Here is a 27031-nt window from a genome sequence, read left to right as displayed (position 1 = left end):
GTAGCTGTTCTGTCCAAGCCCATACCTTGAGATTGAGTGGTCCTTTAGTGCTTTACTTAGGCTGTATTAGTGTTTACATCAGGCCATGCCACTCTGCCTTGGCAGTGTGCGGAACAGTTGCGAGGTCTTTCCATGCTATATATAGAAAAAAAAAAAACCCTCCTTTTGAGGATTGACAATCCTTGCGCCTTTACCTCTCCAATAATAAACTCTGTAGCAGGAGTGTATAACTGCAGATAAATCTATTTCTGAAATGCTTTTTTTACACTCTGCCTTTCTTCTGGTATAGCCTCACAATTCTGGAAGATTCTTATCCATACAATATTTGTGATTATCCCTGGGATTATATGATAGTGATGATCATGGCTAAACCCTTCCAAGCATTGTTTGAAAGGAGATGGAGGCCAACCCAGGAAAATGGGAATAAGGGCGTGCAGTTGCCTGGGCCCATTGTATATGGCCTGGTGGTTCCAAATCAACTGCTTATGTTGTTTCTTCTAAGCAGTTGGTTGTCCCAGATCTTGCTGCAGTCATGATTGTCACTTGTTGTGTTATTGGTGTAGTGAGATGAAATTCATGCAGTTTGCAGAGAGGAGGAAGCAGGTACGAGCTTAACGGGGAAGAATTTATTCACTTTGTGAAAGGAAATAAGCACTTGGTACGTGGGGGCTTGCAAAAGGCAAACGCCAATAAATCTCTGTGGCTCTCTGAAGGTCTTGTCGCATTCTAAAAGGCTGAGTGATGACAGCCCATTTTTTGCAGTAGAAATCTCTTTCCTAGTCCTCTTCATCCTGTTGTTTTTTAACTCCCATGAGCTGGTGGTTTTTCTTACAGCGCTTTTGCTGTGGTGTGTTTTGAGAGTCTGAAGGGGATGTTTTCTGGCCTGCTGGAAGGCAATGCTGAACCTCTGCTATTCTGCTCTTCCAGCAACATGCAACATGGCAGCAGCCATGGAAACTGAACAGCCGGGCCTTGAAATCTTTGAAACTGCGGGCCGTGAGGAGCAGGTCCAGAGGGAAGAGCAGCCAAAACTGGAACCTTTCTATGTAGAGAGACATTCCTGGAGCCAGCTTCGGAAACTGCTCACAGACACACGGAAGTATCATGGGTACATGATGGCAAAAGCCCCTCACGACTTCACGTTTGTGAAGAAAAATGATCCCGAAGGACCTCATTCCTATAGGATCTACTATCTAGGTAAGCTTGCTGCGACAGCCTGTGTCTTGACTGAACACTCGTTGCAGAGGCGGTTCGGATTTGACTGTTCTTGAGAGCTGGGTGTTTCTGGCAGTTAAATCAGAATGGATTTCAGGCCAGATTGGCTGGTCAGATGTCACGATCGTGATCATAATGTCTCATTAAAACTTGCCGTGTGATCTCCCACAGAAATGATGTGGTTGGAGGTGACCCATTAGGCCTGCTGGAGCTGGAAGACAACTGGGAAGTGTCCTTTGGGGGTTGTTCACTCGGTGGGAGGATGGGTTAAGTCTGTTCAGTCTGTTTTCTCTCGCACAAAGTACGATATCCCTCCTCTGAAAACTATGTCAGCTTGATCTCCTTTCTCTTAATTACAACTAGTGGGTAGAACCTTTTCCTCCTTCAAAGTTTCCTTCCAAAACAAAGATTATGAATGTAATTTTGAGAGTCCTTTGTGCCTTGGATACTGATGGAGTGGGTATCCCAGGGATTCTGAAGGGAATAAATAACAATGTAGGGTGGGGGCAGCTTGAAGAGTAAATGTTTTTCTCAACATTCTTGGTCTTGATAATGAAGAACTTAATGTCGTTTATTGTTCTTGGCCTCAGTGCCTCATTTCTGCATTGTTTCACTAATCGGTGTTCACTTGATATATCTGCATTTCTAAATTGCAGCTGTGCTTGAAGTGATTTGGCACTATAAATGATGCCGTGAGGAAGCTTCTGGGTGGCTTTTTGGAGCAGACCTTGTGGTAGGGAGACGCTTCTGTCGAAAGCTGCACTAACTGAACGTAAATGCAGGAAAAAAATGCATAGGGGGAGAAGCAGTGGCCAGAACAAATACCTAGGAGCCAGAACTGCATGTGCTGTGCAGTGACATAGTCATGAAGCTGCTGCTCTGTCTCTTTTTCCCCTTTTCAGAGGACGGAGGTCGTAATCCTTGAACGATGTTGAGTTCAAGCACATTGGAGGAGGGTTAAGGCTGACTCCAGCTGAGAGGAGCTCGTTTGCCATTTCCTGAGCTATAGGTCAGGCTTCGCCTTCCCTGGGCTACATCTGGCTCCCACTGGGCTGATCCCCATGTGCCTTGACAGAAATCTGAATAGCACTGAGGGAAAGGAGCAGGGAAGGGATGTTCAAACCTTCCTGAAGACGCATTATCTTTGAAACACAAGCTGCATCGTGCTGTATGTCAGCTGGGGGAATTAGCATTGATTTTAAAAGCTTATAAAGGGCCCTTAGCCTTCGAGACGACAGATATGCATCAGGCAGCATGGGGTAGGCCTGGGCATGTTTCCTCGTTCTCTGCCTTCTCAGTGACGTTCATTTCTGTGAAGCAGGGAATTCTCAGAGTGAGGCTGCAGTGCAGAGACCATTAGTACTTTCTCTCATAGCAAGAGCCTGTGAAACTGTTGCTTGTTATGCTTTTGAGTGTGGTTTTTTTTTATTAACAGCAAGTTAATCTACTTTTTTTTTGTTTTTTCCTCACTTTCACAATAGCGATGTCTGGGGAGAACAGGGAGAACACGCTCTTCTACTCTGAAATTCCCAAAACCATAAACAAAGCTGCTGTGCTGTTGCTTTCCTGGAAGCCTCTTTTGGATCTTTTTCCGGTGGGTTCTTATTTCTTTCGTGCTTCTTGGCAGCCTAGCAAGTACACAGGCTTTGGGATTGTACCTATAAGGCATCATTAAAATTTGGAGGTTATTGTCTTAAACATTTTAAGATTCTCCTTGTACCTGGCTGACGCTGCAGCCGTCCTGAAAACAAGCACAGTGTTCTCACCTGCGTTTGGAGTTACGGCCTTTGTGTGTCGTAAAACTTGTGTTCCTCCTTTGCTGGCAGAGACTGCGAGTGCTAATTTGCATCAGATTCTCTCCTGTGGGATCCTGGGGATTGCCGAAGGAGCCTTGAGTCTCCAACAATCGCTGTCTTGCAGGGGGAAGTGATGAGTGTGCCCTGAGCATCAGTCAGTGGTTTTGTGACTCATGCTGGAGCAGAGGATCCCTTTCCCTCTCACTAGCACGCGTGTTCCCTTTTCACCTCTGTGCCTGGCAAGCCTGCACCACTCCCACCCCAGGCGCTGTGGCAGGTTGGAGGAGGTGGGGGGAAAAAACCTCATGTGGAATTAGGTGTAGGGGTTTTTTCCCATCTTATTTCCTGAGACTGTCAGCCAGAGAAAATCCGTGCTGAGCTCTCATCCCATCAGACCGGTCACTGTTTATCTTTGCAAAAGTTAGCATCCCGTTCATTCCAGATGTAACTACACCTTCAGACTGATGAATATTAGAAATAATGCCCGCCCTGCTCCGGGAGAAGTGGCTGTCAGGTTTACGGTTGTTGTCAGGTTTACGGTTGTGTAGGATCCCGTCACGGCCTGCACCTACAGGCGCTGAAGACAGAGGCACGAGCAGGAGCAGGCTTCTGGCTGCCGGCAGGATTCTGGAGGAGGAGGGTGTCTGCACAGCCATCTGCTCCTGGAAGCTTGGCATGCAGAGATGCCCTGACGGTATCTAGTAAGACACACAGAACAGAGGTGTTGATTGTGCTTCTTTGCCTGTATTCAGGCCATCCTGGACTATGGGATGTACTCTCGTGAGGAGGAGTTGCTACGAGAGAGGAAGCGAATTGGCACCGTCGGGATCGCCTCTTACGATTACCACCGAGAGAGTGGCACCTTTCTGTTTCAAGCTGGGAGTGGAATTTATCATGTGAAAGATGGAGGCCCTCACGGATTCACTGTGAGTTTACTCATCTCTCGTGTTTTCTGCAGTCCTGCTTTCCTCTGGCTAGAAACTCCTTTAGCTTGCAGCGAAAGTAGAGTGCGATCATCAGTTGCTGCTGCGCTGGCGTGGCAAGCAGCCTTGATAAGCCTCGAAACGTGGAGAAGTCTTCCATAGGGATGCGTTTCCACGGTTGTAGAAACTCAGGTGGAGAATTACAAGAAATGGTGGCAGCGAGGCAGGACGCCAGATTTTGTGAATTTTCGCAGGTAGCGACGGCAGGAAAAAGTGACACAAAGCTGTGATGCTCCATGCTCTTTCCTGTAGTCAGAAGTCACGTCAGAGGCAGCTTTTGTTCCCCAGCTCTGGTTTAGAGGTCACTGTTGGGCAGCCGTTGCTGTGCGTGTTACGAGATTTGGCTGTGTAACTTGCAGAACAAGCAACCTTTATTCTGCTGGTGCTGAAGCTGGACTTCAAAGCTGAAATAATTTCTTATTATTACAACAGATGCTCAGTGTCTGTCTAACTCTGTTGTCAGGGGGAATTTACTGTACCCTGCGTTGCTTTTGGAAGACAAGATTGTATGTTCTGCCAGCCCCTTTTTATGGTGCTGTTTTTAAGAGTGTGCCAGGCTTCTCTAGGCAAGCTGCCTTCTGATTTGTGGCTAATCCGCAGCACTGGTGAAAGAGGCCCTGGTGGGATCTGTGCAACCACAGTAGAAACACACCTTTCCCTATAAAACATCTGCCTACTATTTTTCTGTGTTTAAAATTGATAAATTCCTGTGTTGTCAAACAATGTATCTGAAGTCGGTGTTCACGCTACTGTGGTCTTAGAGACTTGATAATCCCAGTTAGTTTCTCTAAGTGTCCATGTGTTATCATTGCTTACTGTGCCTTTTTTTTTTTTTCTTTCAAACAGCAACAGCCTTTAAGACCCATTCTGGTAGAGACCAGTTGTCCAAATATCCGGATGGATCCCAAGCTTTGCCCAGCTGATCCAAATTGGATTGCGTTTATCCATAGCAATGATATCTGGGTATCTAATATAGAAACCAGAGAGGAAAGGAGGCTAACATTTGTGCACAATGGTAATGCATCCCGAATTAAAATGTTTCCACCTCCTCTGCACTTGTTCTTGCTAGACTGAATTAAGCAATGGCACTAGGGGTTCTGCTGAAATCTGGGGGAATGGCCACTGTTCATTCCACCTTGCTTGTCACGTTCGATGTGTTTCCTCTAGTGCCGATATTGTGGGATGGTTCTTTTCCCTGCACTGTGGAATCTGGCAGAATGAGTTATTTGTTCAATATATGTGGAAGGGCTCCTCTACTGAAGCGTAGCGCGTTCCTTTTTACTGGAACAGCCTTTTTTTTGTGTAGGGGTACCTGTGGGTGGAATAGAGCTGGAGGAAAGTTTCTGTCAGTGAAGTCAGCCTGCAGGGCCGTTTGGGAAGGATATAGACAGTTTCTGAACAGCACCATGGCTTCTGCTGGCCCCTCACACTCAGTAACTTAGGTCCTCAGTTCTTGCCCTCTCCAACTCTGGTTTAGACATGTATCCTGAAGGAAGGAAAATGGGAAATTGTGGATAAAACACTTCAAAAATCAAGTGTGTTTTGTATTTAAATCATACTTTGTATTTAAAGTATATAATTTAAATTTTAGTTAAATTTCTGACACTTTATAATAATGCTTTAGCTTATTTAAATGTTAAATATTAAAATATTATGTAAGTACATTAAAAATAAACTGTAGCAATGACTCCTTCTCAGATGATAATTATTTATGGAGCGCTGCTAAGTTACCTCCAGGGTAACAGGAAAAATATTGAAGCCCTATGGATATGTCATCATGTTGAGATGTTATGTAAGTCTGTTACTTTTGGTTTGTACAGTGAATGAAATACTGATGCTTTTGTTGTTCTGAATGTTGATATTTTCAGTTTCAGTTGTTCAGAAGAGTTTGGTTTGTGTTTTTTTGGTTTTTGTTTTTTTCTTGGATTTTCTTAAAAGTTGTGGTTCCAATTCACTGAGCTCAGGTAGAGAGAACATTTTCTTTCTTCGATGAGTACATAGGAAATTGAGAGACTAATTGGGTAGGAGTAAGAAGGGAGAATGACTTTCCTTTCCTAAAAGAAGCTGCCATGTCAGAGGGGATTAGATCCTCCATAAATAAATCGACAGAGCAGGGTGGAAGCAGAAAACAAATCTGCTGAGAAGTCAGATTTTTCGTTGCGTAATTGTTCCCCGAGGGGTGAACTAGGGCCGTGTTTGGGATAATGCAGAACTGGTTTGATTCTGCAGTACATCGTGAGCTAATTCGTTTGAGTCTTTTTTTTTTTTAGAACTGGCCAACGTTGAGGAGGATCCGAAATGTGCCGGCGTGGCCACTTTCGTGCTTCAGGAGGAGTTTGACAGATACACTGGCTACTGGTGGAGCCCGAAGGCAGAGCCGAGTAAGTGTGGTGCATCCAGCGTGTCTGATAGGCTCAAGTAGCGGCCCCGCTGCTGTGCTGTCCAGTGCAGAGTTATTTTTTATCTGTACTTGTCTTTGTGCAAGATAGGAACTTGTAGTTCTGTTTGAACTATCTGCAGCGGTGGGCATGTTACAGTGGCAACTTGTGAACGCGTGTTACTGGGGGAAGAGACTTTCCTTTTGACAACAGTGGTAGGAGTTGTAAGAATCTCGGAGGTGTTTTGCTTAATGAAACGTGAATCACAGACTTTGTTGGATTTTGCTTCATCTTTCCAAGCTGCTTGTGCTCCTCAGAATATTGATGCCTGCGATGAATGATAACGAGAGCTCTTCTGACCAGGAAATATTAATTCATTTGCAGCACTGAATGGGGGTAAAGTTCTTCGAATTCTTTATGAAGAAAATGATGAGTCAGAGGTGGAAATTATTCATGTCACATCGCCCATGCTGGAGACGAGAAAAACAGATTCTTTCCGATACCCTAAAACTGGTGAGGAGACTTTGATGCCTTACATCTCTGTTTCTGGGGGACACGTATTTTCTTCCACGTGCCTGACAGTAGTGACTCTCGCAGCCTAGAGCAGGGGATTGTCGGAGAGGTGTCAAGTAGTCTTTAGATTGGTGTCCAAGTAGTGGGAATGCGTTTGGGGAAACTGCTGCTGTAGACGTTAGATTGGTCACTGGCAACCGTGCTGATATTCCAGCCACGGTGTTACTAAGAGCTCCAAGTCTGGATCTCTTGGAAGTTGACAGAAACCTTATCTGATTGTCACTAGTTTGGAGCTGCTGTCTCAGATCCTGCCAGACCTGAGTTCTTGAGAAGCTGGTTCTCGTTACAGGCCTGTGCCCCTGAGGGAGTAGCTGCAGATTTGTGGCCGCCTGCTTTTTTGAGAGGGTTTTTGTTTAGCTCCTGGCAGTGGCCTGATGGTTCGTGTTCTGAAGGACTCTGGTTTCTGTGGTTGCTCTTGGACTTCGAACAACAAACTCGGCATGCTTACAGCCTACCAGGGAAAGTCCGTGTCATCATGTTTTCAACCAGCAGATGATCTGGCAGCTTCAGCAGTGAGGGGCTGAGAGCAGGCTTGAAGCATGTTACGTGGAGTGTCATTGGAAGCAGGGAACGGGATTTAAGCAAACCTGCTGAGGTCTGATTCACTGTTGGGTATGTGGGGCAGATTTGAATAGTCTGACCCTCGTTTTTCTAAGACTTCCCTGCTGTTACACTAGAGCATGTTGCTCACAGACAGCAGTTATTCGCTCTCTTTCCTCACTCCTGAAATCCTCATTTTTTTTTTTGAGAAATACATTCTGTTTGACTGACCTTCCCAAACTGCAGAATTCATTCAGAGCCTGCAGATTCCCTGATCCACTAGAAAAAGTTTTCTGCACATGATCCTGATTTACTACTTGTTTTGAGTAGGAAGAAAGGCTCAGTGTTAGCCTGGGAGGTGAGAGATGACTCCTCATGGGTTTTTGGCACTTGTGTATGCCCAGATTTCTGAGAGTATTTTGTCATAGCTCTGTTCAGTGCTGTGTTCTGCACTTGGGGAAAATGGGCCAAGCAAAGACCAAATCCCTTTTTAAAAACAAATAATAAAATAAAATCTCTTGGCCTTACTTTCCAGTCTGAGCTGCAGGGGCAATAGCCCTTTTCAGTGGGTTGTTCTGAGGGCAAAGCTTGAGAAAAGTTGAGAAAACAATTTGTGTAAAGAGTTAACTTTAGATTTTCAGCCTTCAACACAAATGTGTCCCGTTGTTATCTTAACCACATTAGTCATAGGAGTAGGTTTTTAAAAGAGTGAATTGCTCTAATTTTCCAAGATGCTTTTTAGCACTGGCTCACTTTTTATGCATGACCTCGAGAACAGCAGCCAAACGGCAAACCAAAGCTTGCTTTGCTACCCCGATCGCTTGCGAGCATTTACTGCCAGCTGGTCTGTGTGTCCTTTGGCTGTGGGAGAGAAGACTGCCCGTGACAGTAGCAGTGTTTGCAGGCTTACATCCACTGAGTCTGCCTCATGTTTGCACTCTCTTTTTTTCCTGCCTGGTTCTTTGCTGTCTCTCACATGTGCAGGTAGGCTATTTGATCAAAGAGCATTCTACTGTTTGCTTTTTCACGTTCTGTATTGAATAACACCACAATAATCCACAGTTCAGGTCTGCCCTCTTGGAAGCAAACGCTTGGTGCCTGACTGCTAACATCTGTTTTTATAGGTACGGCAAATCCAAAGGTCACTTTCAAGATATCTGAAGTGACAATCAATGCGGAAGGCAGAGTAAGTTCAATGTTCTGCTTGTTTTCCAAACAAATACAATTTCTCTGATACTCTTTTTTTGGTAAAATTAATCTTCCAGTTCAGTACAAACAAACTTTCTTGGGTTTAATAATGGCTTCTCTGGAGACAGTGCACTTGGCTCATTCATGTGCAGATACTTGGTGTCTGTGTGTGCAGCAGGATTTCTCAAGGCTCTGCTTTCCTTCTCTACCACTGGTTTATGAACTCAGCTGCAGAGCAGAGTATTTTAGGTGTGGGTGGTTAGAGCTTCTTATGGGATGGATCTCTTGATGGGCTGTGGATATTAGGAAAATTTGATTGCAAAGACAACATATCACCTTAAAAAGTGTGAACCTACGGAAAGAGATGAACTTTGATTTTGCCCCAGAATTTTTTAAACAGATGCAGAATTTCCGTAGCCTAGTTCAAGATCTTTGCACAGTTGGGAAGTTAATCTTACCAAACAGATCCAGTAACAGCCGTACGTTGTTGGGATCCTCTCTGCTCTCGAGCTCCTTCAGTCCTCAGCAGTCACCTGCTGGTCAGCGATGCTGAGATCAGCCAGCGAAGGCAGGGAACGCTGTCACGACCCTTTGGGTATGATGGTGACTTGTTCCCAGTCCCAGCAGGGTTAGACTGCAGAACTGCATATCGTGAGTTAGAACCACGTTGATAACTGGATGTCGAGCAGGATGTTCTCAACATCTACAGATGAAAACATCTTAGAAAATAACTTGGTACAAAATCGCCGCTTCTCCTTTACACGGAGAAACTTGAGTGTTCAAGTGACTTGTCTGAGACGAGCGATGGATTTGTGAGCAGCATCTAGATCTCTGGAGTCGCAGCGCTGGCTGTGCTGGCAGCGTGCAGCTCGCACTGTTCTGGTGTCTGGCTGCCAACAGGGTTGAATCCCCTGTGTTGGAAAGGCTGAACGATCTAAATTGCATGAGCTACGCAGAAGAAGTCTTCTGTGTCCAGACTCTCAACATGCATGAAAAATTGGTTGTGGGGGTTCATCTCAGTGTCACTGAATTGCTGCTTTGTCAACAGATTGCAGATGTTGTGGATAAAGAGCTAGTTCAGCCGTTCGAGATCCTCTTTGAAGGAGTAGAGTACATTGCTAGAGCTGGGTGGACGCCAGAAGGAAAATAGTGCGTATGTTAATCCTGTCTCTGCTTAGAGGGTTTGGGGCAATGCAGTTAGAAGCAGAATGTAGCGGTCTCTGCCTTCTCCAAGCTTAAGCCTGCTTTCATTTTTACGTTTCTACAATCTCGTTTGTGCAGAGGGGACGATTTTTCCCGAACCAAACCAGAGTTCTCGTCTCTTTCTCTGGTACCTGGCCCTACTGCTTTGGTATCGGGCACTCACAGCCTTTGATGTTTGTGTCCTCTCAGCATCCCTGTGAGAGACAGTGCAGTGCTATTGTCCCCATTTTACAGATGGGGACCTGAAGCCCAGAGAGGCTCAGTGACTTGCCATGGTCACACGGGAAGTCTGAGGAGAGAAATGAGCCCAGGTCCCCCAGGCCCTAGGCTAGCGCCCTAACCACTGGACCATCCTTGCTGACCAGACTTACTGATCAGAAAACCGGCTGTAAGTGCTACTTACATTTGCATGTCATTTTTTTAACCCTGTAGATGATGTAGTACAGTGTTTCTAACTCGCCAGAAGCTTCTCCAGAATTGCACTTCTCCAGTTCTCAGAGCTAAAAGTGGCCTTTCTAATTTCCCGCCCCCTCCCCTCCCCCCCCAAAAAAAGTGAAAGAAATACAGGGGATATTTACTGCATTATTTTGCTTTTTGTGGGATTATTGTTAGAGGTCCATGCAAATCAGAAGCATGGCAGAGCCTGCCGCAAGTCCATTTAGGTGCCAGTGTTATTCTCTGCCACGTATAGATTTAAAACATCAGTATTTTCACAAGCATCCTGAAATTTCCACTGAAATTTTCTGCTTCATTATTCCCTCTGATTTTTCTCTTCTCTTTCTCCCCTGAAGCACAATTGAAATCTGGGAGAATAGAATTAAACTTTTGAACCTGCAGTGCTTATGCAATATTGAAATGAACTGAAATAGGTTCTTGGGTATGGAAGAGATTTGTTTATGTGGGTGAAATTTGACACATGGCTTTGTGCTTAATCCGAAATTGAATGTTCTTGACTCCCTCAAAATGCCTTAGTGCTAATGAGTGTCTGTCGAGATTTTCAGGCCTGTCTAATCCTCATGGTTGCGTGTTTATTTTCTCTAATATCTGTCTCCCCAACAGCATCTGGTCCATCTTACTGGATCGCTCCCAAACCCGGCTTCAGATAGTCTTGATCCCTCCTGCATTATTCATCCCCACAGAAGATGATGCAATGGAAAGACAGAAACTTATCGATGCTGTGCCAGATTCTGTTACACCTTTCATTATTTATGAAGAGACAACAGACATCTGGATAAATGTAAGAATTTGAATTTCAGCCTTCTCGGACAGTTTGTTGTTCAAGACCCTGTTTGTAGCACTTGAGCAACATTGGTATTACGGTGCTGCCCAGGCAAATGTTCCTGTTGTGCAAGTTCTGTGCATGTTCTGTGCTTCTTGTTGTAAAAACTAGTATGGATTTGGGATGTGAAGGCAGAGCCACTTTGCTTGAGCCTGCGCAGTGATCAGACAGCTGAGAGCAGAGCCCAGGGCTCTGGCATCACAGGGCAGCCCCTTTGCCTGCAGTGTTGTTACTAACCTCCAGCTTCTTGGCACCAGTTGTTCACCGCCAGCAGGTTGAGTATTCTTCAGCCAGCGAAGCTGTATCTGGATGACACTGGGTGAACACATCCCGAGAGTCTGCTAGCGGTCACTAAACCCCCTCCTTAACTACATACGGTCTGGTGAAATTAATTAGCATGTCATGTTCTCGGACGTGTGCCATAGGGCCTGTGCCGTGAGAGTGGACACTGGTGCGTAAGCTAACGCTGTAAAAACAAGGGCTGTTCACACTTGTGCAGATAAAGATCGATGCCTCGAAAATGACCTCTGGTTGGAGGGGTGCCAGGCTGTAGGAAGGCCTGGGAGCATCAATCCCTGACAGGTAGTTGGATCTTTCAGCGGGGAGCTTTTGCAAAAAGCCTCCCAGTGAATGGTCCCTATATAGCAAGTGCTCTCTAGGGTACCACGTTTTCTTAGTAATAGTGTGCATGGTTTCAGACTGGTGCAGCGAGTTTTCCTTTCTCCATTATTTTTACTGGCTGGAGAGGTTTTTGACTGGCAGCTCATACTGTGCAGATAAATGCTGTCTCAAAAGATTGTCCAAGTTGGTGTCTTCATGAGTGGAAAGATGATGTCATCTTATCTTTCCCCTGCACTTGTGGGCTTCTAGACAGTGCTAGGTAGAGGGGGTCACTGAACTCTGATTTCAGTGAGAGGCTCTCCTGTGCTGTCTTGCACAGCTGGGCCAGTCTCTGTCTAAGCTGGACCAGTCTCTGTCTAAGCTGGAAAGGTAGACGCAGAAAAACTTAATTAGTTTTGTCAGAATTTAGAGTCAGATGAGCAAAACACCTGAAGCTGTGCAACATACGTGGCTACTGTCTGCAGACAGCCCCCCGCTCAAGAGCAGGACTGGTTCTCCCAGTAAGGGACAGTGCTGCACCTTGATAGTGTGAACTGTGGGGTCTGCATTGAGCAATTAGAGCAGGTTATTATGTGACTTCAGTGACAAAGTCCTGCTGATAACAGTGATCCACTGCTTTGACTCCACAGATCCATGATATCTTCTATGTTTTCCCTCAAACCCGTGAAGATGAGATAGAATTCATTTTTGCCTCTGAGTGTAAAACAGGATTCCGGCACCTCTACAAAGTCATCTCAGTTTTGAAGGAGAGCAAGTATAAACGGTCATGTGGAGGCCTCCCCGCTCCGAGTAAGTGAAATTAGTCTTTTCCTTTAATTGGGCGTTTGCTGCTGACTAGTGAGGAAATAAATGTCCTTCCGGGTGACAGGAATTACTGTCTTATTGGAAACTCCTGCTGTTGTTCAGGAAAGCACTTTGCTGCACAGTCATTCCTCTTGAAATCGTACAGGGGTTATTCTGTATTCACCATGCCTTAGTTTTTAACCCCAATTCTTCCTCACGCACTAGAGGGAGAAGTTTCAAAAAATCAGCTGGGAAACGAGCTCCCTGTGTGACGCTGTGAAATACACTCTGTTGGCTTTTCCTTGTCAACGTTGGGACGGTTTGTGCGCTGACTTTGCCAGAGGTTAATCATTACAGCAATGACACGGCTGCCTCAGATGTGCTGGGTCCAGTTTATCTGATAGGCATTGGTTGCACGTTGGTTCAGGACTCGATTTTGCAAGTAAAACCGACATAGTCTTTGTCAGCCTGCACAAGCGGGTTGGTAGCAGAGAGGCTGACAGAGCACAGCTTGAACACGATCTAAAAAGGTCCCTGGATGGTCTCCCTGTCTGAGTGTGCCCACACATTAGTTCCCTTAAAGTGAACTTGTGTGCTTGGCAGCAAAATCTATGATATGACAGCTGTTCAGAGAATTCCTCTCTGGTCCTAAAAACGGTCACGGTGTTGCTGTATAGACGGAGATGTTGGTGGGAGAGAATTACTGGCAGCAAATGGAAATGAGGAAGAGTCATTTCAAGCAAAAAAAAAAAAAATTCAAGGAGCATGTGTGCCTGATCTTGCTCAGGTGTGTGATATAGCTGTGTGCAAAGCTCCCGGAGTGGTTTTTCCACAGCACGTGTTCTTTAATTTACAGTTTCGTGCTGTCATTCTTTATTTACTTGGGGTGTGTTGAAGGCACTTAAAGAGCTCTGCATGCTCAAACAAAAATACATCGAATTTTACTAGAGTTCCTAGTTTCATGCGACTCTTCGGTTTGGTTTTTCTTTTCCCAAATAGCATTGTGTCTTGGGTGGATTAAATTTCTTTGAATGCCTTGGACTTCTTTTTCTTACTAAATCTCCCTCATTCTAAGCAAAATAAAAGCAGAGTTGTTCCCCACCCTGTTGCAGAATTCTCCATTTTTGATACCTGTGATTCCCTTTGCACACTCATTTTTTAGTATAAAACCTCTCTTTCTGTACAAGTGACAAAATACTTTAATAAAATTAAAAAAAAGTAAACAAGCTGTCCAGGCCTCAGGTTGAATCCTGTGAATCCTTTAACATATATTTCACAGAATGTTAAATAGTGCTACCCCTAACATTTTGCTAGGGAGCTGGCAAAGGTGTGGGTCTTCTGCAAAGGCAGGTTTCTAGTGGCTTTAATCTAGTAAAAAAGCTTGGAAGGAAGAAGTATTATCGTGACCGCGTGTTTTGTAAATTGTAAAAGCGTCAGATCTCTGTTTGCATGTTTGCAGGTGATTTCAAGTGCCCCATCAAAGAGGAGATAGCGATCACCAGTGGAGAGTGGGAAGTGCTTGGCAGACACGGATCCAACGTGAGTCTCTGCTCTTGCTGTGGGGATATCCTGCAGGGAGACGGCCTCCGGGGCCTCACAGATCAGTACATGTCGTATTTGTGAGGCTCTGCTCCCTGAGAAGAGTGGCCTCTGCCACTCCCTGATGCTGAGTTTGACTGCATGGATCCTGTGGGCTTTTTTTGGTGGACCTTCATCCTTCACTGCCTCTGACATGCTGTTCTGGAGGTATTGCAGAGCTGGCGATTTTGACGGTGTGGGAAAGCAACACAGGCAACATTAGCTGGCTTGCTTTTAGAATCATTAAGGTTAGAAAAGACCTCTAAGATCATTAAGTCGAACTGTCAACCCAGCACTGCCGTGACCACTAAACCGTGTCCCAGAGTGCCACATCTGCAGAGTTTTTTAGCAGAGCAGGCAATAGGCGAGACTGGCAAGAGTGAAGGACCTGCAATGTAAAGCTGATAAACAAGGTGGGGATGGTAGAACTGTGTATTGTTTTGTCAAGAAACAGGATTGAGGGGATGTGTTGGGGTTTTTTTTTTTTTTGGTTTTGGCAGATCTATGTGGATGAAGCCAAAAAACTGGTGTACTTCCAAGGCACGAAAGACTCGCCTTTAGAGCATCACTTGTATGTTGTTAACTACGAGAATCCTGGAGAAGTCAAGCGCCTGACAGAACGCGGTTACTCTCACGCCTGCTGTGTCAGCCAGGTACCTGTTTGCCTGTGAGGCCCTGCCTAGGCAGGACTGGCTGGTTTGTGCTGTGGCTTGTCACAGGTCTTGTCCTCCATCAATCAGCAGACAAAGGTGTATCTGAATGTAACAAAAGGAAATTTTACACATCGCCTGAGGAGATGAGCCTGTGTCAGGTGGGGTTCCGTACATCTGGGACAGCTAGGAATGCGTCACCCAGAAGAGGATGTGTGGCAAGGTCCTCATGCCACTGTTGGTTTTACAGGTGTAATTTTGGCTTTGGAGTGTAAATGTCTGAGTCTTGCTAAGGACTGTAGCTTCTTAGAGTCTGTTTGCTGTTATCGAAACATTCAGACTTCCTGGTTTAATTTGGTCTGTAAACACCTTCAGAAAGATCTAAATGCAGAAAGAAATGACCACTTGCTTGTGCCTCTGCATGGAGGAGTTCAAGGTAATGTTCTTTTTCTCCCTAGGATTGTGACATGTTCATCAGCAAGTACAGTAATCAGAAGAACCCGCACTGTGTGTCACTTTACCGACTGACAGGACTTGAAGATGATGCAGCTCACAGGACAAAGGAATTCTGGGCCACCATTTTAGATTCAGCAGGTAGTGGCATGAACGGGAAAGTGGAAAAGGACAACCAGAGCCACAGAGTGAAAGATGCCCCAGAATATGCTCGCTTGAGATTTGCTGTTGTGGGTGACTGGACTTGTCTCTGAAACTCACGCTTGTGTGAGGAGTCCTTGGAAGTACAGGAGTGACATTTACAGCTCAGGAACAAATGGGGATAAGCTGGCCCTGAAGGAATTTAGAGTGGAAATTGCCAAGTTTCGACTGCCAGAGCCAGTAGAAACTGTAGGCAGACGGTTTTAGCATTGGGGGAGGGATTTAAGTGCAGTCATTTGCTCTGTGCTGCGTGCCTGTTAACGAGCATGCTTCTGGGGAGGGCTGTGCACTTCTTGTTGTGTGCTCTGCTTACTCGTGTCTTTGTGAGACGGCTCTTGGGACTTTTTTTTTTCCATTGCGTTTCTGTTGTCTTTCATCTCTCCTTCCCTGAGGCAGCATACTCCAGATGCTTTCCATGTATTAATGCAGTGAGTCAGAAGTGGGGTTAGGAAGGGTGTGAAACCTGTAGCGGCAGTGTCCGGGGAGCAGAGTTACTGCTGTTCCCAGGAGAGAAGGGATGGGAAGCGATGAGAAAGCTCGCCTATGGCCAGAGCATTCCCAGGCTCTGCCCGGTACCAGCCACATCCACTGGAAAGTGTGGAAGAGCTCCACTGGGACTGCAGTGAGATCCATGATCATAGAATCATTAAGGTTGGAAAAGACCTTTAAGATCATCTAGTCCAACCGTCAACCCAACACTACCACGGCCACTAAACCATGTCCCAAAATGCCACATCTACACATTTTTAGAACACTTCCAGAGATGACAGGGCTGAAGCAGAGCTGTGTTATTCATCGATTCCCTTTTAAACCAGGCTCTCTGTCCTGTGGCAGGCCCTCTTCCTGATTACATCCCCCCAGAAGTGTTCTCCTTCGAAAGCTCCACGGGGTTTACTCTCTATGGAATGATGTACAAACCTCACAATCTACAGCCTGGAAAGAAGTACCCCACTGTGCTCTTCATCTACGGAGGCCCTCAGGTGAGTGTGGCATGCTGGTGGGCAGCGGGGCGGGCAGGCCTGCGTCACTCCACTGCTCCCTTGCACGAACGGTTCCTGCTCCATGCTGAAGGTTTTACATCCAGGGTTTTGCCTGTTTGGTGAGGAGCCGCGTGGCCGAAGGCGCTGTTAAGCGGTTGTGATTTCCAGGTAATAGATTGAGGCACTGCCACGTGTCTGAGAAGAGGTATGGAGTAGCAGAACTGGAACTGCGAGAAGGGGGATGCAGATAATCCTCTTTCCGTGTTCTGCCTGACCCTCTTCCATAGGGGCTCCTGTTCTTTGTTTCCACTTTTCCCATGTGTGTGTGAGGGGAGTTCTGTGTTAGCACTGGCTGTTACCCGTGTGGGCCGAGGAGCGCTTGCTCCCCAGTCGTCCTTCTCCCACTTAGTCCTGTTTTGATTCTCCCAACTCTACTGTGCTTGGCTACAATCCGAGGCAGCTGGAGTGAGACTTTGTGAAGGGAAAGATCTTCTTCTGGGAAAGAGCAGAGGGAGCGAAGAGCAGAGCTGTGGGCTTAGGGTTGGATCGTGCAGTCAGCAGCCGTCCCTCTCGCTCCGTGTCTGTTGCCCTCAGCTCAGCTCTGTCACACAGAGTGGCTTGTTACTGGGCGAGGAGAGTTTATTTCATAGCAGGGAGAGGGATCTTGAAAACATTACGTTATAAAAATGTACAGAACGTTTCAAGGAAGGTAAATATAAATAAAAGCTGAGATTGGATTGAAGCGATGACGTCTGGATTCCGTTACATACATGGTTCTGTTGTTGCTCTTTGATTCCAGGTGCAGCTGGTGAACAATCGCTTTAAAGGAATCAAGTATTTCCGTTTGAACACTTTGGCCTCTTTAGGCTACGTTGTTGTTGTCATTGACAACAGGGGGTCCTGTCACCGAGGGCTGAAGTTTGAAGGAGCCTTTAAGTACAAAATGGTAAGTGGGGCTCTGAGCATGGAGCTCCTACCTGAGCTGGAGCGCTCATTTGGCACAGATGCCCAGCATCGTCTGGGAGATGCTGCCTGGGTTTGGGAAGGGGAACTGCGTGTGGCAGAGCAGCGTGAATGTGAGGGAGGAGAGACTCTCCACAGGGTAAAGTTGTCAGGGTTTGAAAAGGATAGTTAAGAGGTGGGTTGGCATGTATTTATGGTCTTACGGGGGAAAGAGGTCATCTTTCTCTAACACACTTAGCACAGTGGCACGCTGCTCTGTGCTTGGGTGCTGCAGAAACAGAAAGTAGTAAAAGTCTGAATGTGGTTACCTTTGGAAATCCTGAAAGTGTAACTTTTGTCTGCAACTAACAAGACTTAACCGTTTTCTCTGCCCTCCCAGGGACAAATAGAAATTGATGACCAGGTGGAAGGGCTGCAGTATTTAGCATCCCAGTACGACTTCATTGATTTGGATCGTGTTGGCATTCATGGCTGGTCCTACGGAGGCTACCTCTCTCTTATGGCTTTAATGCAGAGGTCAGATATCTTCAGGGTATGTTCCTACACTGATTACTTATTCTGGTGGCGCAGACAGAATTTTCCCCCTAATCGTGTAACCTCTCATGGGTGTTCACAGCACAAAGACTTTCGAGCGTGCTCTAGACGAGTGAGGACACAGTGCTATAGCTGTTTTCTTCATGACTTTTCTGTTTGGGTGACTTGGGAGAGAAATTGCTTTTCTAACAACCATTTCTTCCATGATATTTCTAATTAGACTTCCAGACTTTGGTTATTTTTTGATACTTCACAGATAACTGATCTGAAAATCTATTCTGTGATTCACTTTTTAAAGCTACTGCTTGCTAGCAAGCCACGGTACCTTTTAAAACCAGCAGTCAGTGGGTATCGTAAGAGTAGTTATAAGTTGTTATGTGACCGTGAGTTGTCTCCTCAGTTCACTTGTGTTTCTGTGTGAAGCACAGGGATAAGATGTTCTTCCTTTGTAAGCCCGTTGTCGCGGCTGGAGGTGTCTGGGACTGGTATTCGCTGTGAGTCTGTACTAGTACAGCTGTGGGACTCGGCTTTTCAGACAGCAATAGCAGTACAGCCCCAGTACTTAACGCTAACAGAGATGCCTCAAATCAGAAAATTGCATTTGTGCAATTAAGTGCTGTGCTTTCCTACCCCTCCACACAAAATCACAGGAGAGCGTGGTGTTCTTATTTGAGCATAACCACTCCAAAGAGCGTGGTGTGACTGCACCGTCACCGTGCTTGCTTCCACCAGCTCCAGATGAGCCAGACCTTATCCTGGCCTGACAGGAAGGTGTGGCGCTGTCTGTGACACCTCCTGCATTAACGCGAACAGGGTGCTTTTACGCAGAACGGAGTTGCCATCGGAGAAGTCTGGCGTGGAGGAGGAGTGTGGGTCTGTGTAGGTAGGCCAGTTGTACTGGAATATCTGAGAGCCTGTTCTTGGGAGCTGGGATGAGGAGGAACAACTGTTCACCCCATTCAGCTGAGCACAGAGAGGTATTCCCTGTCTGGAACTGCATAAAAGAGCTTTAAATTGTTGCACTGTTGAGCTTGCAATAACTGTGCTGGAATAGCTACACCAGTCTCAGGTCACCTATGCTGAAAGTACCTTATATAGTCTCTGCTGTTGCCTCATTTGTGTCAGCTGAGCTTTTTGTGCTGTTAACTAACTAAGGGAAGTGGTCCTGCTGCAGAACAACACCTCCTTCTCTTCCTCCTTCCTTCTGCCCTGCCCTGAGAGAACGGTTTCTTTGCAGATCTGTTCCCAGATCAAACTGCCCGTGCTGCTTCCTAGAGTGTGTTCAGAAGCAGCCAGCAGGGCAGCCTGGGGATAGGGAGAGGTGCTGAGAAGAGGGTTTGGGGATGATGTGACTTCAGACCACTGTAGCAAATGGCCAGATTGCTGTTGGGCAAACCTCAAAAGTAGAGATGTGGCAGGAGCTGGATATTCTTCTTGGGATGTGTTTTTGTTCTTTGTGGCTGCTCTTGCTTTGTCTAAGTCCAACAAGAATGTTCCTGGGAGGTTTAATAATTACTTGTCTCAAGTCCTTAAGGATTATTATATTTTTCCTTTAAAAATACCTGACTTGCAAAGGGATTTTGGTGTGGGTTTTGTTTGTTTGTTTTTCTCATCGGTCTTGTTTCCATAAGCCGCTCTGCAAGCTGGCAGTAGCTTTGTGAGGTAGTTTGCCGAGTTCCAGGGAGGTACCCATCCCCATCGCTATTAGGCATTCAAATAGACAGCGCTTTGCATCCCAAAACCTGAGCATTTTGGACAAAATCCCTTTCCCTCGGCAGGCTTTGCAGTTGAGATATTTAGTGTTGTTTCTGATTTGTCTGCAGGATCTTCCTCACTTTCAGCAGCTGCATTTTTTCCAGCACATAGCTGAGCTGTGCTGATATATGTGAACAGTGGGAAGGAGAGTGAGGATTGCTTTCCTTTTTCCACTGTAGGCTGTGGATCGTAAATGTCTCGACATGTTTTGGGCAATTCTAGCTGCACTGGGACAGAGCTGGGAGGGAGGGAGGGACATCCCCAGAGCAGGGGGTTGGTTGGTTGTTGTCATTCCCGAACCCCATTGAAATTGCAGGTCGCCATTGCCGGAGCACCCGTCACGCTGTGGATTTTCTATGACACTGGCTACACGGAACGCTACATGGGCCACCCGGATCACAACGAGCAGGGGTATTACCTAGGTTCAGTGGCCATGCAAGCCGAGAAGTTTCCTTCTGAGTAAGTTTGGTTTTGACTCTTGCCTTCTGCTTTTCCTACCAGGAAAGTTCAAGCCCCCACAGACGTGTTTTTGCCTCCCTGTTCTTGGCAATTTAGTCTTGGAATCACAAATGCTAGTCTCAAATAATAAACAAATAAATAAATAGAAAGACCAAAATGCAGCACTGAGAGACTTGAATTAACATTTGCATAATTACAGGCCATTCCATGTAATCCCTTTTATCCCAGCTATAATTGAAGACTGTCTTTTATGTCTAAAGAAATAACAAGCATATATTCAATTGTATGATTAGCACTTTAGAGCCACATTAAGCCAGACACAAGTGAGTTGATCAGGAGGCTTTCTGTGTGCTCTAAGGCTGTTTCAGCACAGAGTTGCCTGCAGAGCAGGCCGAGACCGTGGGATTTCTTGCCAAAGAGCTGAAAATCCGCAGTGGTTCTGAGCAAGTATTAAGCCGTTGAATTGTCAAAGATAGGAAATACTTCTGAGAATAAAGAACATCTACAGATAAAAGGTCTGACCATGACGTGCATGTGCACGGAGAACTTTTAGAGGAGGAAGGAATAGGTTTGGGAGACACATCCATCCAGAGCAATTTACAATAGTGAACTCACTGTCTTTAGTGCAAATATTTTTCTTCTGTCGAGTGTCTTTGAAGAGATGTTTGTGGACGGCAAAAAGACTGGCAGGTTCTGAGATGCTGACTAGAAATGTTTGTCTCGCTTTTCTCAGACCAAACCGTTTGCTGCTGCTACATGGATTCTTGGATGAGAATGTTCACTTTGCACACACTAGTATTTTGCTCAGCTTTTTGGTGAGAGCTGGGAAACCGTATGATTTACAGGTAAGGCCAGAAACAGGGTGTAAAGGTATGTGTCTGTCTTTCAGGAGTCCAAAATTGGAACTTGTAACATGGCTGTGCTGGGCAGCTTGGAATGGTAGGATAAAACTGTAATATTTGACCCTAATGTTTTGTTTTGTTTTTTAAAAGAAAGATTTTATGAGTAAACAAAAATAGCATTAAGCAAAGGAGCAGCTAAGGCTGCTCTTGAGAACTGCAGTTTGGAGATAGAGCAGGGTTGTGCATTTAATTAAACCCCGCTCGTTTTGTGCGGATGTAGCTCAGGTATCCCAACCCAAGCTGCAGAACTGGGAGCGTGCAGATTTCCGTGAGGCCTCCAGTTGCCTCCAGCATGGCACCAGCTGGAGTAGAGTGTGCACTGGATTGTCTCTGGGCTCAGGTAGTGGAGGGCGGGGTGTATTAGCTCAAGCACTAACACAGTTAATGCAGGGAGATGATGTGAACATTTTAAATGTCACTCTGGGGATTGGTTTAAACGTTGGTGCCCATGACTCTTGTGGATACTCATGACTTCTTATTTTATATTTCAGATCTACCCTCAGGAGAGACACAGTATAAGGGTGCCCGAGTCAGGAGAGCACTATGAACTCCATCTACTGTATTACCTGCAAGAGAATCTGGGCTCCCGTATTGCTGCCCTGAAGGCGATGTAACCGACCTCTGCACAACTCTGCTCCACTGGCTGCTTCACCGAACGCGGAGACGTAGGGAACCAGAGAAAACAGGATGGAACGTTGCATTTTGGTGCCTGCCACATGTACACACACACACACAGACACTTTTTTTAGAAGTAAATTTGGTGCCATACAGGAAATTAAAGTACAGTGACCTAATAACTTTAAAGCTTAAGCTGTAAATAGAATCAAATGTCTGTGGTATAATGGGGTACCATGGGTGCTCTCTTGGTGGAGGAGCTGAAACTGAAAATAATGTACTTCTACAGCACCGAATCTTCACTTTTTAAAAGCATTATGACATAATTGATGAATTTTTACAGTGTGTTCATTGCTATCTTACTGCATAATACTGGGTGATTTGCTCACTACACAGCAAGAGTTTACCTGAATGGTTACAACTTGTATTACACTGGAAATGCTATCATATAGCTTTTATGCTTCGCAGAAGGGATGTGTCTCCTTAGAAGCTGTTCACAAGTTAGACACATCACCTGCCTAGGTGTTGGTTGTTTTTTTAAGAAGAAATACTTTTAAGCAGCCTCCTAAAGAATTTAAATTTTGGATTTAGTCCAGTTAATGCTAGGTTCTTTTTTAATGATTTCTTCTCTCCCCAGGATGAATCATAGGTTTGGTTTTTTTTTTCTTTCAGCAGCTCGAGTTCCTATCCTGATTGTACTTGATTTCAGCAGGCAAACAAAATGATGTTTTACTGCGATGAGGGCATAACAATCTTTTATTCTGAGATTGAAATGAAATTAAGTTAAAGAGTTGAAACACTGTAAATTTTAAAACAAGCTTAAAAGTGCTGCCCATTTGTCATTGGTGTTTTGCCCAGATGTTCTTTCTGGAGCTGGTTTTCTTCCTGTCACATCAGCGTGACAGAGGTGTAAGCACCCTCTTACGATCTGGAAATTCAGTGCTCTAATTCAAAGGTCTGCAGAGGATTTGGTGAGGAGGGACCTTACGAACGCTACTGAATTTCCTGCTTCATTTGAGGGGCTGTTTCCCAGCCTCGTGCTCTGTTCAGTCCTTCATTCCTGGGTCCTGGCACTGCTGCGTAGTATGATTACGATGCTGTTTTTGGGAACCCTCCCTTCTGCATAACTTAAACTATAAGGACATGCAGCCCCAGTTGTGTTTTTGCCTGTGAGGTTTTAACTAAGCAGCAGGCTTGGCTAAAAAGCAGCATAAGTGCATGAAGTCACTTTTAACTCACGACAGGTCGTTTAGGGTAGAAATCCAAGGCAAAATGATTCTCTTTAATCCAGGAAATTCACCCCTTGGGGCTTGCCTCTGAGACTCCTATAAGTTTTCACGGTTTTTTTAGAAACTTAAGAACTTCCTTTCCTTTCTGTTTTGGTGCTAGAGAGAAGGCAGAGCATGACTTTCTTTTCATCTTCGAAAAATCTGGAATCACTCTCGGTGTTTACGCTCTTAGTACTCTACATGTTGTAACCTTGCTTTCCCTTGCTTTTGTACTGTTCCGCTTGATCCTGAAACTCTGGGGTTTAACACAATCTGCCTGTTTTGTATCAAACCGCATCGTTTTTCAGTGAGGCTGCTGGGCACACGCCCCGAAGCTGTCAGAGCTGGTACAGTTACACGGTTGTAAAATCTGTATGCGTGAAAGGGATCCGTTTTTTCTTTTCCTGAGTTTCCCAAAAGACAGCCAAAGCAAACAGGCACGGGCAGCAAATGCAAATTTCGAGGGGTGTTTGGTTTGGGCCGTTTTTCTGGTTTTCAGATCACGATGGTTACAAGCCGGTTGGTTAAAATACCAGCAAGAGGCTTGTGGTTTGATTTTTGGGAAGGGCACAGCAGGGAAGGAGCCCAGCTCCTCTAATGTCTTCTCTTTAGTAGTTCGTGTTGTGACTGAAGCGAACGTGGCGTCCCCACGGAGCGTGCTAGAGCCAGTCTTGAGACACGGGTACATGTGCGGGTGCGTTTGGACTAGAACAACAGGACAGTGAGTAGAGACAAAGATAAGCTGTTATTAGGGAATTCTGATGTGTTCCTTCTGTATTGATGCTGTATTATATATACATATATCTATATCTGTTCATATATACATATATGTATAAAATTACACGTGGATAGTATCGCCTTTTCCAAGGTTGTTTATATTTTGTTAAATTAACTTGCTTTTCGGGATGGTTTTGTTCTTTTTTTCTAGAGGTGATTACCCTTGAATGTAAATGTATGTGATTTTTAAGATGAAACTGATCCTTTTGTTTAAAAAAGAAAAACAGAAAAAAATGGCCTTCATCAAACAGTGCTTTTCTGGGAACTGAAGAACTAAATGTTATGCAGGTAAACCAGGCTAGGTTTTGATTTAGCACAGGATGTGATGATGAGTGCTGACATAAAACCTTTTAATAATGCATCCTTCCATTGTTTTAAATATATATATATAAGCTATTAAAGTCCAACGTACTGTATGTACTCTATTTTGCAACATAAATTATGCATTTCTTTCCTGCGGTTTTTTTTTCTTTATATGGCAGTTAAGCACTTTAACACCACATGCTCTCTTATCCTGTGTAAATGCTGGGAGGAGGGTTCACCACCGGAGTTCTGTAGTTCTTGCAAAAGGTGCCTGCTCGTAGGGGAAGGTGTGAGAGATGTCTTACAGGAGGTTTGATCCAGCCCTACGCAGTCAACGACTAAATTCCCAGTGACACAGAAAGAAGCGCAACCGAGAGCTGAGGTAGGAAGTTGTTAGTGCTGAGGACTGTTGCATCAGTATTTTTGGGGGGAGTAGCAGTCCTGCGCCTCGTGTAGTGAAGGGTTAGTCTGGCCCAGGAGTGGAGCTGGCGTGGAGAGGGGTGACTCTGCCCTGCTGGAGTCACCCGCTCCAGGACAAGGTCGTACCTTGTAGTCCAGGAGATGGTGGTGTCTCTCAAGTAGAAGTTTCCAGCCTATTTGGGATTATTGTCACTTCCAGCATGTCAAAAGCATCTTGGTTAACATGAGTTTTAAGGAAAACCAGCGAGATCCTGGGGGAGAACGTTCAAGCAGGTCAGTCTGCGGAGCGAACATCTGGGAGGAGGAACCGTCCCTGTTGCTCCCAGAACAGCCGTTAGCGCGTCCCTTTGGAGGATCTGCCTTGAGCAGAGATCTGCTCCGTGCAGGACGCCTGCTCTGAGCAGGAGCCAGGCTGAGCCTTCATTGCGTGGTGGATATGAGTTGCACAGGTGTCTTTGAGATGAATGTTTTAATTCCATACACTAAAAAAAAAAAAAATGTGTGAAATACAGGGGTCTGAGTGATGAGATACGGAAGTTGCTGAGTGTTGATGCCAGCAATTTCTTCTCGTTTGCAGTGGTTGGGACCGATCGTGCTTGTTTCTGGTGGGAGCACGTTCTTTTGCCTTAGTCCCCTTGCGTGTGCAAGGTGCAAAGCTGTCGGGTTTCACCCTGCGCCTTGGAGTTGCACCCCATATCCCCCTTTATTTTCAACTGTCTTTTGATTCAGAACAAAGCAGAGTTAGTATCTACCCAGAACTCCTTCGTTTTTATAAACTCAGTGAGATAATGACTTCAGAGCACCAAGTAAAGCTTTGAAAAAATAACTGACTTCATTATGTTAGAATGGAAAATGCATTCCATTTGGAAATAGGCTGTGGAAATACTTTCCGAGCGGCATGTCGTGACGCTTTAACCCTGCAGCACTGTATGCCTCAGCCTGGGTGGTGAATTACAGAGAATTCACCAACTCTGAGCCCAGTGGTCCCAACCCTTATTCCCTACCAGAAAAAGCGAGTTGTGTTTCTGCTGTGTGTGTCCGTGTGTAGGGCAGGCTGTTCTGCTGCTGGCAGAATGCTCAACTTTTGACGAGGCAATAATAAAGAGTATAAATAAATGAAATAATCAGCCGGATGAGGACACTGCCTTGAATTGCCTGTTTACTTGAGTACCAGAACCTTGCAACAACTTTTTGTGTGTCCCTCACAGTTCTCCGGGCTGCTCCTTTGGAAGGAGAAGAGAGATCTTCATGCGGTTTTTACTTGGATGTTCTGCACAGTAGAAGTTCAGGTGTTTAATTTTAGAACATGAAGTGCCTGCTGTTTGCGTTAACAAAATTGCATGTCTCACTCCAGTGGGTTTATTGGTCTCCCTCCCTCCCCCACCTTTCTAGCTACATGGCTTTTAATCCTGTAAAGTGGAGACATTAGTTTTGCTGCATTTTATTACAAAACCTTTGTTGCAATAAAGATGCTGCTAAATAAATTGAATTAAATGTTTGGGGTTTTTTTCCCTCCCGATTTTCAGCTGTCTCTCTTCTTGATTGAATAGAGTATGTGTGTAATTAAATCTCTTCCCTCGTTGCTCTGGGGAAAGCAGCCCTTGGCAGCCACCAGCCGGAGCTGTCGCCCCCCAGCCGGAGCTGTCGCGCCGGGTACGCCTCAGCCGCGGCTTCGCTGGCCGAGATGGGCCAAGGCCATCGGGAGGAGGTGGCCCTGGCGCCGAGGCAGAAGGACAGAGCAGCCCGGGTGTAATGGACTGGCTCTGCCGAGAGAAGAGATGTCTCTTTGTGTTGTTGCCTCATGCTTGGCCTCGCGTATGTCTTTGTGAGCAGCGGGGGCTTTGCAGGCACCCCGATTCCACTTGGTGCTGTCCCAGAAGGGTGGCGGGGGGTGGCTCAGGATGGTCACGAGTCATGTTTTTACTCATTTATTCCTGATTTTTCACCCACAGGGAAGCGCCCTGTTTTGGTGGCTTTCAGAAATAAGCTGGTCACCAGCCACGTGTTGATGTGTTGCCCTGTGCCTTTCTGGGTTTGTGTAGGCCCTACCGTAACGCAGCAAAGCTTCCCCGGGAGCTCTCGACAGCCCTTGTGCGATGCAGGCTGGGACACGGGTGTGACACCAGTGACCAGCCGGGGGCTTTTGGGTTGTGGCTGGGGGTGGGACTGGGTGCGGAACTGTGCCTTCATCTCTAGGGAGCAGGGAGGGAGGTTTCTTCACGTGCTGTTGTGCCTGGAAGATTTTATTACGGCAAAGCATTTCTGTCCTTTTCCAGGTGCCCCAAGGCCTTGCGATGCCCCATAGTTTGGGGTGGGACAAGCAAGGTGAGCTACAACCAGCCTGCAGCTGTCCCTTCCATAGTCGTTGAACCTGGAGGAATCAAGGTGAGCTTTCAGCAGCGTCATTTAATATACACTCTGGCAGTTCTTTGTGCCAGTCAGAAATAACGACGTGTCTTAATCCTGGTAATACTGTAAACTTATTTTCCCTCTCTGCTGTCCTGCTGGTTTATAAAATGTTCCTGCTCCACAAAAGTGGAGAGCGTGGCCCCAGCTGGCACAGCTGGAGGTGGAACAAGCCCAAAGCTGCGTGGTCTTACCCGCCAGGAGCAGC

At 45.8% G+C, this 27031-nt stretch overlaps 1 protein-coding gene across 2 annotated transcripts; it reads left to right on the top strand.

The window, feature by feature from the left end:
- Positions 1 to 934: 934 nt before the first annotated feature.
- DPP8 (dipeptidyl-peptidase 8) lies at positions 935 to 21872 on the top strand. 2 transcript variants are annotated; one of them, XM_009875488.1, is made up of 19 exons: positions 935 to 1197; positions 2697 to 2809; positions 3764 to 3937; positions 4841 to 5009; positions 6265 to 6375; positions 6757 to 6885; positions 8610 to 8671; positions 9722 to 9822; positions 10936 to 11113; positions 12406 to 12565; positions 14019 to 14098; positions 14638 to 14790; positions 15246 to 15381; positions 16276 to 16421; positions 17221 to 17367; positions 17764 to 17916; positions 19990 to 20132; positions 20866 to 20977; positions 21526 to 21872. In XM_009875488.1, the coding sequence occupies exons 1-19, from the start codon at positions 939 to 941 to the stop codon at positions 21646 to 21648; spliced, it is 2649 nt and encodes an 882-aa protein (XP_009873790.1). In that variant the 5' UTR covers positions 935 to 938; the 3' UTR covers positions 21649 to 21872. The 2 variants fall into 2 exon arrangements, with proteins under 2 accessions (XP_009873790.1, XP_009873789.1); XM_009875487.1 differs by having other exon boundaries at positions 6265 to 6381; positions 15246 to 15384.
- The last annotated feature ends 5159 nt before the right edge of the window (positions 21873 to 27031 follow it).

Source organism: Apaloderma vittatum, unplaced genomic scaffold (assembly GCF_000703405.1).
Source record: "Apaloderma vittatum isolate BGI_N311 unplaced genomic scaffold, ASM70340v1 scaffold7308, whole genome shotgun sequence".
Lineage (NCBI taxonomy): Eukaryota > Metazoa > Chordata > Aves > Trogoniformes > Trogonidae > Apaloderma > Apaloderma vittatum.
Note: the sequence above shows the minus strand (reverse complement) of the source record. Positions and strands in the feature narration are given on the sequence as shown.

What these genes read in the sequence shown, in the direction of transcription:
- DPP8 (XM_009875487.1), top strand. Translation starts at nt 939, where the DNA reads ATGGCAGCAGCCATGGAAACTGAACAGCCGGGCCTTGAAATCTTTGAA. An exon ending in GCTAACATTTGTGCACAATG is followed by an intron (nt 5,010 to 6,264) that starts GTAATGCATCCC and finishes TTTTTTTTTTAG; the next exon opens with AACTGGCCAACGTTGAGGAG. An exon ending in AGAGGTCAGATATCTTCAGG is followed by an intron (nt 17,917 to 19,989) that starts GTATGTTCCTAC and finishes TTGAAATTGCAG; the next exon opens with GTCGCCATTGCCGGAGCACC.